Genomic DNA, 13,373 nt, shown 5'->3' with positions numbered 1-13,373 from the left:
AGAATATAATTGAAGCAGTCTTTGTTTGATGAAGAATATTGTAAATTAATGAAATCATGAATCCTCAAACCAAATGCTACCTCCCAAAGCAAAACATTTACACTGAACTAGTGCACATTTTTGTTTAGGGGCCAGCTGAAGCACGCCTCCAGGTCAGGATTTTCTCTCTGCACTGAAGACCCATTGGTTGCCCCTGCCTGATTTCTGCTCTTTGGTTGGGTTTTTGTCTCTTTGACACATTCCCCATTTCCATTTTCAATTTTATTTTAAATTTTACAGTTGATTATCCTAAGGAAAGAGAGGTAACTCAACTGTTAAACCTGACTTGGTAAACCAAAATATGCAATAAAATCCCTGTTCTATACTTCTTTTTCCATTTCCAAAACAACATTCACCACAATAATGCAGCTATCTTAATTACCTTCTTGGTTGTCTTCTGTTTCTTCAGATTTCTTTACTTTTGCTTTTCTTTTATTTTCTTGGACATCCATCTTAACACCTTTAGCCATCATTGTAGCTTGTTTCAGGGTTGGGAAATTTTCCTCCAGAACTGGTGGCTTATCATCGATTTCTTCCTTTGCTTTACCTTGACCTATAAATCAGAAACCAACGTTTAACCTTGACCTATAAATCAGAAACCAACGTTTTTTTTACCTTGACCTATTAATCAGAAACCAACATTTTACCTTGACCTATAAATCAGAAACCAAGCGTATTTCAATATGGGTACTGTGGATTCATATATATAATTATAAGTGGGATACCCATTTTCATGGATTTTTTTTTTTTTAATATAACAAACTTTCTAAAGGTTTGTATCACTACTTTAGACAAAACTATGAAATAAAAAAAACCATGAAAAAGTTTTCTTCAATCTTTGAAAATTAGTGTCCGTGAAAATAAATGTAAATCACAGTATTTCAAATTCAATTTTTCACCTCTTTGGCTTGGAGCTGGTCACCAGTATGGAAAATGTTATCAAAATATTCAAATAAAAATCAAAAACTGGTCAAATCTTTCTTTTTTTGCTTAAATATTGACTTATTCATAGCGGATATTTGGTATATATATAAACTGTTGTTGTAAATCAAAGTGATGGAAATCACTCACAGAAAGATTAGAAGAGTAGTTTGGATTATTTCATATTAAGGTATGGTGGGGAAAAATGAACATTTATAAAGCACTTTTGCTGAAAATTGCATTTACAGCAGGTCTTTAGAAGGAAACTTGCTTTTCCAGTATGAGGATGAAATGAGCTCAAATTAAATAATATGGGTCTCTTAATTTGCACAATTTTATTTAAACTGCAGTTTATAACTTTATATCGAAATTATGTTGCTGGTTCTGAACATGTTTCAAAAAAACAAAAAAATGCAAATATTCTTCTAGTAAATGTTACCAACTATCCTTGTAAGACATAAATCTGAACCAACAGCTTAAAACTTTAAAGTGCCAACAACAAAAATTGAAAAATGTTGTTTTGGGGCATTTTGTAAGTTGAAACAGAGGTTATATGGCATTGAAGATTAAAAGTTTTAGAGTGCCTTTTAATCAATTTTTCAACACAGGTCATTGAAAATGTACTTTTTCAACATAAACCAATTAAAAAACTTATCTTATTGAAATGTTGATTCTTTCTTGATTGCAAAAATATATATTCACTTCTAATAAAAATTCAAATGACTAAAATAGACATAATGATTGATGGGAAATAAACTAATAAACAATGGTTTGTTATAACTAAAAGTTTTAAAATTTTAAAACTGTTTCAAGCAGGGCTTCCAAAAAATGTTTGAGCCAGCCGGACATTTCATATCTGATCCCGATTTTAATCCCTTAAGACTTAGTCACAAAAGGCAATTATGGTAATCAGATGGCCATTCCAATGATTGACATTACATTAAAAAAAAAACGATTTTAAACTTTACTTTGATATGATATGAATTTGATGTTCGGATGTAACTGTTAAATTGGCAGTGCATCATTCAAAGCGTGCACATAAGCGTGCTCATATCTGCCTTAGACTTTTTATTTGTGCAAAATGACATTGTCAAAAACTTTACTTTCGTTTTCACTTTGTTTTAACCGGATGTTGACTTGATAATGGTAAAACATGGACCATAAACAGATACGTAAAATCCGTGTACGTTTACAAAGCATGACTGAGAGAAGAAGCCCTTTCCACGTTATTTCTTCAACAAAATACTTGAATTGAACGTTAGATACAGGTATCCATGATAATTTTAGCATTTTTGAAGAAATGTAGGATGCATTTTTAAATTTCCCACCTGTGCACATGCGCACACATGTTCTAGTTCATAAGACGTAGTTCTGACTATTTTTTATTTAAAACCTTTTTAGATTTTTCATCAAATCATGTTGATAAACTAATTTCTAATAATTTTAATCTTTGGACTAAATCAATTAGATACAAACCGCTGAAATGTAAGAAAATAATTGTGAATAAACGGATCAATTTATACGATATAAAAAAGAAGATGTGGTATGATTGCCAATGAGACAACTATCCACAAAAGACCAAAATGACACAAACATTATCCGGTACTGAACATACTTCACCTGTCACTTGAACAGGTAGATTTCAGCTGTCCAACTACTAATTAGCCTTGATTAAAATTAGAAAGTATTGAAGTAGGTGTTGTTTTGATAGTAATTAATCATCATGTCACATTTATGACCGGAAATGTGTTGATGTTCAACGATGTTAAAGGCAAAAGGTTGGGTCAAAAAGATCGTGAATTATGTAAAAATGACAGAAAAAGCCTTGAAAACTAAAAAGTATATGACCGTTTCATGCTTTGCCCAGCCGGACTTTTACCGGACATTATACAAATGACCGGAATATATGACTGTTTTGGAAGCCCTGGTTTCAAGCCAATTCCTGATAAATAAAAGTGTACTAATTTAATTGTTGATTAATTACAGATGATTATTGGAAATTTATCAAGTAAATTATAGGCCTTACTTGAATGCCTTTTATTTATTCATATTTCTTTTGTTTTTAGATCTTGTTAATCCATTAATCATTTATCTTTCAGATATAATTTACAGAATCACCTTATGTAATGTAGATCAAAAGTAATTGGCAATAAATAAATCTATCATCCTTATAAATATCAAACATCTAATATACAAATTTGTGTATTCAATTATGAGGTCAAATACTTGTGTATTAAGAATTATATGTATATTGAGTGGTCTGTATAATTATGTAAGACTGAGGTTGATAGGTAATGTGGTCAATTTGATTGGCAGTTTAGGAGGTGGGGCATTGTAATTAAAGGTCCACCTTGTCTCTAACTGTTTAGTGATAATGACAGTTGTCAATCATACTAGTTGAATCAATACTCAGTTACCTAATCAAAATGTTTTTTAAAAAGCCTGCACATCAACACACCTTAATGACATACATTCTTGAATGAACTGCTCCAATAATATACCCAGTTTTTTTCAGTTTATATTTGTATTATGTGCACATACATGAGAGCCATAGGGAACTATATTTCAGTGTGAATACATTTAGTAACAGTAGCTAACCTGTCCTGTTGTTAGGGAGGCCGGTGCCTAAGTAAAGATTTAGAACAAGTTCTAATCTTTCCAAAAACAGCACTGATTCACTTAAAATAACATTTTGAAACACAGCTTAAAGGTTTAATTCTTTTCATTTTCTGTTCTTCACTTTTAAGGCTTTCAAGAAGATCAAATTCAAAACATTGCTGATAAAAATATGCCTCAAATTACATTGGTAGATGTTACAGTGAAAGTTAGTAACTGTAAGAATGCATGATTTGTGTATCTTAATTTTTTGGGGTCTCTTTAAATCTATTCAAATGTATCTGAATTTGTATTGTCAAGACTTGTCTCATGCTGAAGACCTCTAGATGTCTCAAAGTTTTTATTTCATAATTGGGTTGCTGTTTCATTTAGGTGTAGGCTACATATTCTTTTATTCCCAACCTGCTCTAATAAGAGTTTAAAAGTTAGAACACTAACACTGTTACTTTACATAAACAATTTGTGATGGTAGAACTGTCCTCTATTTCATTGTAAAGTTGAACAGAAAAACCCCTACTATTCTTGTAAAATGCTAATTAATTCTTTTTTTTTTCTTTCAATATACCTTTACACTTATTAGCCCAATGTCCTTCCTGTCCACATTTAAAACATTTATCTCCGTAACTTTTGCTGCGAGACTTCATTTTCTGTTTCCATTGAAATCTTCTCATTTGTGGTCCCGTCATGCCTTTCTTTCCTTTCCTTTTATATGTCTTTATTTTCATATTTAGTCGCACAAAATTTTCTGATGATGAAGAGGCTGCTTTATTCCTGAAAGAATAAGTGTCATGGATAGAAAAGCAATTTAAACAAGAATGTGTCCACAGTACATGGATGCCCCACTCACACTATAATTTTTTTTGTTCATTGTACCATGAAATTGGAGTCCAAAATCTAATTTGGTATTGAAATTAGAAAGATCATATCATAGGGAACATTCGTTCAAACGAAAGAACGAAGGGAAGCACAGACCAGAAAACATAATGCCCCTCTTCTATCGTAGGTGGGGCATAAAAATTATATGAAACATTATATGTCTGCAATACAATGAAATTCTTAAATCACTTAATGTCTCATGAGTAATGGTATTCTTCAAACTAAAAGAGTGTTGCCAAATAATTCAAGGAAGGAGTTCACACCTGATAACAGTGTTGTATTTTTTACCATATATTTCTAAGAGGGTCCTAAAGAGGGCTATATGTATGGACAGGCTGGAAATAATTCAGCCATTTCAAGATGAACAATAAAATTTAATAATAGCTTGCATTTTGTGTTTTTTTTTTAATTGTTAAAATTTGCACTAATTAGCTCCTAGCACAAATTACATGTAAAACTAGAGGCTCCAAAGAGCCTGTGTCGCTCACCTTGGTCTATGTGAATATTAAACAAAGGAAGCAGATGGATTCATGACAAAATTGTGTTTTGGTGATGGTGATGTGTTTGTAAATCTTACTTTACTAGTCTTGCTGCTTACATTTATCTCTATCTATAATGAACTTGGCCCAGTAGTTTCAGTGGAAAATGTTAATAAAAATTTACAAATTTTATGAAAATTGTTAAAAATTGACTATAAAGGACAATAACTCCTTAGGGGGTCAATTGACAATTTCGGTCATGTTGACTTATTTGTAAATCTTACTTTGCTGAACATAATTGCTGTTTACAGTTTATCTCTATCTATAATAAAATTTAAGATAATAACCAAAAACAGCAAAATTTCCTTAAAATTACCGATTCAGGGGCAGCAACCCAACAACGGGTTGTCAGATTCATCTGAAAATTATAGGGCAGATAGATCTTGATCTGAGTAATAATTTTACCCCGTGTTGGATTTGCTCTAAATGCTTTGGTTTTTGAGTTATAAGCCAAAAACTGCATTTTACCCCTATGTTCTATTTTTAGCTGTGGCGGCCATCTTGATTTGAAAGTCGGGTCACCGGACACATTTTTAAAACAAGATACCCCAAAGATGATGATTGCCAAGTCTGGATTAATTTGGCCTAGTAGTTTCAAAGGAGAAGATTTTTGTAAAAGATAACTAAGATTTACGAAAAATGGTTAAAAATTGACTATAAAGGGCAATAACTCCTAAACGGGTCAACTGACCATTTCGGTCATGTTGACTTATTTGTAAATCCTACTTTACTAAACATTATTGCTGTTTACAGTTTATCTCTATCTATAATAATATTCAAGATAATAACCAAAAACTGCAAAATTTCCACAAAATTACCAATTCAGGGGCAGCAACCCAACAACGGGTTGACCGATTCATCTGAAAATTTCAGGGCAGATAGATCTTGACCTGATAAACATTTTTACCCTTGTCAGATTTCCTCTAAATGCTTTGGTTTTTGAGTTATAAGCCAAAAACTGCATTTTACCCCTATGTTCTATTTTTTGCCGTGGCGGCCATCTTGGTTGGTTGACAGGGTCACGCCACACATTTATTAAACTAGATACCCCAATGATGATTGTGGCCAAGTTTGGTTCAATTTGGCCCAGTAGTTTCAGAGGAGAAGATTTTTGTAAAAGATAACTAAGATTTACAAAAATGGTTAAAAATTGACTATAAAGGGCAATAACTCCTAAACGGGTCAACTGACCATTTCGGTCATGTTGACTTATTTGTAAATCCTACTTTACTAAACATTATTGCTGTTTACAGTTTATCTTTATCTATAATAATATTCAAGATAATAACCAAAAACTGCAAAATTTCCACAAAATTACCAATTCAGGGGCAGCAACCCAACAACGGGTTGACCGATTCATCTGAAAATTTCAGGGCAGATAGATTTTGACCTGATAAACATTTTTACCCCATGTCAGATTTCCTCTAAATGCTTTGGTTTTTGAGTTATAAGCCAAAAACTGCAGTTTACCCCTATGTTCTATTTTTAGCCGTGGCTGCCATCTTGGTTGGTTGACTGGGTCACGCCACACATTTTTTAAACTAGATACCCCAATGATGATTGTGGCCAAGTTTGGATTAATTTGGCCCAGTAGTTTCAGAGGAGAAGATTTTTGTAAAAGATTACTTTAATTTACGAAAAATGGTTAAAAATTGACTATAAAGGGCAATAACTCCTAAACGGGTCAACTGACCATTTTGGTCATGTTGACTTATTTGTAGATCTTACTTTGCTGAACATTATTGCTGTTTACAGTTTATCTCTATCTATAATAATATTCAAGATAATAACCAAAAACTGCAAAATATCCACAAAATTACCAATTCAGGGGCAGCAACCCAACAACGGGTTGACCGATTCATCTGAAAATTTCAGGGCAGATAGATCTTGCCCTGATAAACATTTTTACCCCATGTCAGATTTCCTCTAAATGCTTTGGTTTTTGAGTTATAAGCCAAAAACTGCATTTTACCCCTATGTTCTATTTTTAGCCATGGCGGCCATCTTGGTTAGTTGGCCGGGTCACCGGACACATTTTTTAAACTAGATACCCCAATAATGATAGTGGCCAAGTTTGGTTTAATTTGGCCCAGTAGTTTCAGAGGAGAAGATTTTTGTAAAAGTTAACAACGACGACGGACGACGGACGACGGACGACAGACGACGGACGCCGGACGCCGGACGACGACGGACGCCGGACGCAAAGAGATGGGAAAAGCTCACTTGGCCCTTCGGGCCAGGTGAGCTAAAAAATGAAAATTGCAAAGTGGTTGCACAAAAATATTCTGTTTACATTCCCCTTCAAAATAATCAGATTGATTGATTGTTGGTTGCTTTATGCCGCATTAGCACAATAAGGCTATATCGCGGCGACAAATTAATTAGGGTTCAACGTTTGTTGATGTGGTTCAGAAGTGTTTCTGGTTTATATTTCTTTTTATAGACTAGAACATTAATTTTCCTGTTTGAATGGTTTTACACTATTCAGTTTTAGGGCCCTTTATACCTTGTTGTTTTGTGTGAGCCAAGGCTCTGTGTTGAAGGCCTACTTTGACCTATAATGGTTTACAAATTGTGACTTAGATGGAGAGTTGTCTCATTAACACTCATACCACATCTTTTTATATCTAATTACCTTGCTGGTGCATAAGATTTTTTTGCCTTTGGCTTTTCTTCATCATCAACTCCTTCAACACTGTCCTTCAGTATAAAACATATTTACAAAATAAAAAACACATTGTTTGTTTACACAATTACAAACTGAATGCAAGTAGAGCTATCAAATGTGTAAAAGGCAGTTTTACTTTAATTGATATTTTACTATTTGTTCAAACTGCATGAGGCCACCCTTATTTCTATTATATTTTTGGCCGAAATCAAAGATATTTTTTTTAAATTTTTAAATGATGTCAATACTGTGAATTCATTTTTATTCCTTAGATCAATTTTCATGGTTTTCGTGGGTACAAGTGAATCATGATTTCAAATGTTTCAACGAATATTGTTTTTTCAATAGGCTTTGTATATAGAGATTGGCAAAACCATGAAATGAAATATCCACGAATATGCAAGGTTTCAACAATCCACCAAAATTGATACCCACGAAAAGAAACGAATCCAAAGTAAATAAGAAAATATGTAAAGATACCATATATATGTAAATTAGGGTACAGATTTCTTAGTATATTACAAAATAATCATGGTAGCTAGGATCCATTGTATACAATTGACCTCCATTGCTATTCAGTGATTGGTGATTAAGAATCATTTTTTGTTTAACAATGTTGATTTGTTTTGATTTATGTGTTTGTAGAGTCACTTTTAAGCACTCATACCTGTCAACCTCTGAAAATGAAAAGTCAGGTCATGACCTGCATTGAAAAAAAAAATCTCAGGTCATAATGCGTACGACATTTTGCGGGCTCAATTGAAGAACAAAAATATGTTTACATCTAATTTATATAGTCAATATGTAACTGAAACAGTTAGAACATGTATACAAGTTTATTTCAGACTATTGTTATATTCCATAGTAGCAGACTTGGCATTCTTTAAAAGAACTGCACTTGGTTTCAGTTCATAGCAATGCAAATGTGTATTCATTTTACAAGAAAGAAGAGCACACAGTGTATCCTTATTAAGATCAGCCCTAAACTCTGTAGCTATTTTCTGTACTAAAGAAAATGCCCTCTCACTGTCTGCATTGCTGTTTGGCAAAACCAGTAATGTTTTAGCAAGTTTTGACAAAACAAAAAATCTTGGCTTGTTAAGAAAAATGTCATGCAACTTGGACATTTCTCCCCAAAATGTACCAATGTCAGTTTCAGGGGAAGTGCAAAGTGGAAGTTCATCTAATGGGGTCAACTGATAGTCACTGAACTCATCTTGTAGCTTGTTGAAAATATCGTTACGTAGCCCAGGTAAACAGTCCTACATTTTGACTTTTGGTTACATTGAAAAAGACCGATAAAACCGAAGGTCGTATTACTTCTAAATACCGGAAACAATTCCGGTCAGAAATCTGGGTGAAACGGGTAATGTTAGAAATTCCCGGGACCCGCCGGGTAAAGAAAAACTCCTGGGTGAGAGGTGAAAATAACGGGTGTCACCCGCAAAAAACGGGTGAGTTGACAGGTATGAGCACTGCTTTTTTGCTATTTCATTCTGGCCAGTTTTTATTGTTGGAGGAAGATTAAGTGACTGGAGAAAACCACCGACATTTGATAGAAAAACTGACAATCCTAGTCAAATAAGATTGGAGTCATGTGCACCCACACAAGGTTCTGACTCACAGCCTCATTGTTGACGTGTTTCAGTATTAACTACCTAGACTAGTCGGCCACGGAGGCTCCCTATAACAATGTTAAACTTGGATTCTTACCATTCTAACGTTTTCTTTTATGAAGAACATATTATGAGAGGTACTGCCTTTGTAGGTAGAAAAAGATTCTTATTTTTATAATAAGGAACTACTGTAGCTTGAATACTAGTAATTTAAACACTACAGTACGTCAAATTTTTCTTTCAAAATTTTAGTATGCATTTAAGCTTCATTCAATAATTTAATCTGAATGATCATTCGTGAATTTAAAATGCACTTTATAAATTTTTGGTAAACAAAAATATTTTAGAATTAATTAACCCTTACTTTGGTGTCTTCGTCAACAACTTTTATTTTCCTTTTTTTACTGGGTCCATCTGAACTGTCGTCTGCTTTTCTTTTCCCATGCTTTGGTATAATAGGTACATCATCCTCAGGAGCATCAAAATTAAACATATTACAAGAGAGTTGCATTGTGTCTTCTTTATTTTTTTTTTGATTCTCAGAGAGTTTCATTGTGTCTTCTTTATTCATATCTTCATTTTCATTATTTTCAGAAATACTTTTCTTCTTCATTCTACTAACTGGTTTCCTCACCCTGCGTACATTAGCACTATCGCTCTTATCATCAACATCCATTGGTTCATCATGATCAGAAACAAAGTGATCATGTTTGATGGTTAAATCAGGACTCTGTCCATCTTTCATATTTAAATTCTTTGCACTATCAAATTTTTTCGGAGATTTTTCAACAAAAGCTGGATCTTCACTTACACCTTTTGACGAATATTTATCAGATTCGTCAGCAAATGGTGTCATGTGATCAACTTCATCCCATGCCTGACCAGTAGTTCCACTTTCATTCAAGTCATTATCACAAAAACTCTGAGAAAATTGTGAAAGGTTTGTCTTTGGTTTGACCTTGAACTTATCATGGTAAATTACATGTTCTGAATCATAATCAGTCGGTATCTGTTTTTTATTGACAAAAGAGGCAGCTTTTTCAAAAAGCTCATTTTTTATTTTAAAATTTTCCTCTGAGATGGGATGGTCATAAATGTCAGTCTTCTTCTCCTTGTCATTATTATTTTTTAACTCTTTCCGAACAACTACTGGTTCAGAACGCCTGTAAGTTGGTCTAGCATTACCCATTTTCTTAGACCCATCAAACAATTTACTGCTTAGTTTTTGTAGATACTGATTAGATTTTTTTCCTGTTGAATCAGTTTGCCCAACAGTCTTGTTACCGGTAACCTCATTTTTCTTTTTATCAAATTCTCTACTCCAAACATCAGGCACATTTTCATCTGTTTGTTTTTCTTCTTCAAAAGATTTGTCCCTTCTTATCTCCCCTTCCTTGCTTCCTGGTGTGGAATGGTTAGAAATGTTTTGATTTTGATCATGTCCTTCTTCTAAATGATCTTTTTCACTGCTTTGACTTGATTTCTTCTTGTCTAATCTTTCCTATAAATAATACACTTGTTTTTGATACTATCATTTATGTTAAGAGAGGTTACAAAATCTTGTAATGAAAGTTATACCCCTTCCTAATGTGCCATCATTGATGTATTGAATTAGTCTTATATCCAGGCCCTTTTTTAGCTTGATGTTTGGTGTTCATGAGCCAAAGCTCTGGTTTTAAGTCAGTATTTTGACCTTTTATTGTCTACTTTTTACACATTATGAATTGGATAGAGAGTTGTCTCATTCTCACTCATACCACATCTTCTTATTACTATTGTCTGATATACAAATGTATTGTTCTCTGTTGGGTTTTTGTTTGTCATATATTTCATATATTTTCGTTAGCATAGCATGTGTAGGCTTCTTGCAAATAAAGTATTCATTAATTCATTCAAATTCAGTGATTGTTTTGAAAAAAATATTTAAAGTGAAATTGCACTGAATAATTATTGTTATCTAAAGCATATCTAAAGGTGTTTTGACCTGAAAGGCACTTGTGTGTTGATTGCAGATCTTTGCATCAACTTTTCTAAATTCTGGACAATTTAGACCTTTACATATTGAAAAGTTACAAGCCTAGAATTGTTGATATATGCATACTAATGTGTTTTGATACTTTTTTTTGTGTAACTGGCTGACATAAGGCACTCTTCTTACCAGAAAATATGAAATGAAATAAGAGCAAGCTTTTTTACCAAAGGATATTTTTTTTATTCATGGTTAAAACATATTGCAGAACATAGAATAAAACAAGAGGCCTACCTGAATCTGACGCTTAAGCTTGTTATAATCTTTGTATGTGTCTAAAATATGAAAAAAAGAAATTAATGGCATAATTAACTTTTTATCATCTGGTACCAAAATCTGGATCATTTTTATGAGGTGATTTAAATACATGCAGAGATTTTTTAATCCAAAAAAAACGAGCAACAGTACACCATTGGAAACAAATAGATGTAGGAAAATGCTCATCAATGTATAATTTGAATCAAATACATGTGTTTAGCATTACTGTAAAGCAAGTTATTTTAACAAGCAATTTATTTTCCAAACTTTCGAGAGTAGAATATATATATATAAATGTTGCGAAATGTAAAACTTAGATCTTTCCTTAATTTTCTATATCATATAAATTTGAAAATCACGAAACTAAATAGACGTGAAATTTCCTTGTATGTTTTGTGGAGCTGTCTTTAGTAACAATAATCATTACCTTGTATGTTTTGTGGAGCTGCATCAATATCTTCCTGAAAATAATATTAAAATAAATATAATTTATGTCCTGTAATGTGATAGTATAGGGTTATTGCATGCATATTGGGGAATATTGTCCCAAGTTGAATTTTATATATTGCACGAGCTTGCAAGTGCAATATATGGTTTATGAGGGACAACATTCCCTAATATTCATGCAATAACCCTTTTATTGTATAGCAATATAATATTTGAAAGTAAAACTTGGTTTAAACTTAAAGATTTTGTCGTTGATGAAGTCATGAATTTTGAAGATTTTTTGCACTAGTGCAATATTGGAATTTAATGCACACTAACTTTTAGTAACTTTCTGTGGGAAATATTATATTGCTATGCAATAATAATTATTTAACAATAAACATTTATGACATCTTATGTTTTAAAAATCTATATTTCATTCATTGCCGATCTTCAAATCTATATTTCAATCTTTGCTGATCTTCAAATCTATATTTCAATCTTTGCTGATCTTCAAATCCATATTTCAATTTTGCCAATCTCCAAATCTATATTTCAATCTTTGCCGATCTTCAAATCTATATTTCAATCTTTGCTGATCTTCAAATCTATATTTCAATTATTGTCGATCTTCAAATCCATATTTCAATCATTGCCGATCTTAAATTCTACAATCATTGCCAATCTTCAAATCTATATTTCAATCATTGCTGATCTTCAAATCTAGAAATTTATCTTATCAATTATCAAATATTTAGAAGCTGGCATACACAGATGAACATCCTAATTAAATAAACTACATATGTACTGTATATTTCAAAGTTGTATATATATTGAATCATCATGAATTTTCACATTGAATATTTGCAGGCTGAATGTAGGTTGAATGCTGTTGAAATGTATTACAAAGCACCTTACACTTTACATGTTTTAGGCAAACTATATGTTATTGACACACAGGAAGTCAACTACCAGATGATTATGAATACCAGAAGTGCAAATATCTAACTGATTCATGAACTTATTTTTTTTGTATTTTGAAATAATTACAATTATGAACTTACTTGACCAGACATGCTTACCTTTTTAGGTTTTCTGTCATGCTCTGATATAAAATCAGCTTCCCATTTCTTCAGATTCTTTTTCAGTTTTTGAGCTTCATCATAACTGTTTCCAGACATCTTGTTTCATTCTAATTCATGATCTTTTTTTATAAATACATCTGAAAACTATAGAGTTAGTTTTAAAATACATGAAACTAATGTTGACCTGTTAAATTCCTGTTTTAAACTAAAATATACATGAGAAATATAACAGACAGAAATCTTTCTCAGAATTAAACATTCTTTTGTTACCTATTTTGACATCAGACTTGCCCTTCTTTT

At 32.3% G+C, this 13,373-nt stretch overlaps 1 protein-coding gene across 3 annotated transcripts in view; it reads right to left on the bottom strand.

The window, feature by feature from the left end:
- Window positions 1–13,373, bottom strand: part of LOC134720684 (ATP-dependent DNA helicase Q4-like) — a 185,455-nt gene that overhangs the window by 168,311 nt on the left and 3,771 nt on the right. For 2 of the 3 annotated variants that reach the window (XM_063583110.1, XM_063583111.1), the window contains exons 2-8: window positions 13,071–13,217; window positions 11,990–12,023; window positions 11,539–11,579; window positions 9,640–10,776; window positions 7,627–7,691; window positions 4,142–4,347; window positions 422–592 (exon numbers count right to left, since the gene is read on the bottom strand). In XM_063583110.1, the coding sequence (XP_063439180.1) occupies window positions 422–592; window positions 4,142–4,347; window positions 7,627–7,691; window positions 9,640–10,776; window positions 11,539–11,579; window positions 11,990–12,023; window positions 13,071–13,169 (1,753 nt within the window). In that variant the 5' untranslated portion in view covers window positions 13,170–13,217. The remainder of the gene's footprint in view (window positions 1–421; window positions 593–4,141; window positions 4,348–7,626; window positions 7,692–9,639; window positions 10,777–11,538; window positions 11,580–11,989; window positions 12,024–13,070; window positions 13,218–13,373) is intronic. The other variant, XM_063583112.1, reaches the window with a different exon arrangement.

The sequence above is a fragment of the Mytilus trossulus genome, chromosome 6, assembly GCF_036588685.1.
Source record: "Mytilus trossulus isolate FHL-02 chromosome 6, PNRI_Mtr1.1.1.hap1, whole genome shotgun sequence".
NCBI classification, from domain to species: domain Eukaryota; kingdom Metazoa; phylum Mollusca; class Bivalvia; order Mytilida; family Mytilidae; genus Mytilus; species Mytilus trossulus.
Note: the sequence above shows the minus strand (reverse complement) of the source record. Positions and strands in the feature narration are given on the sequence as shown.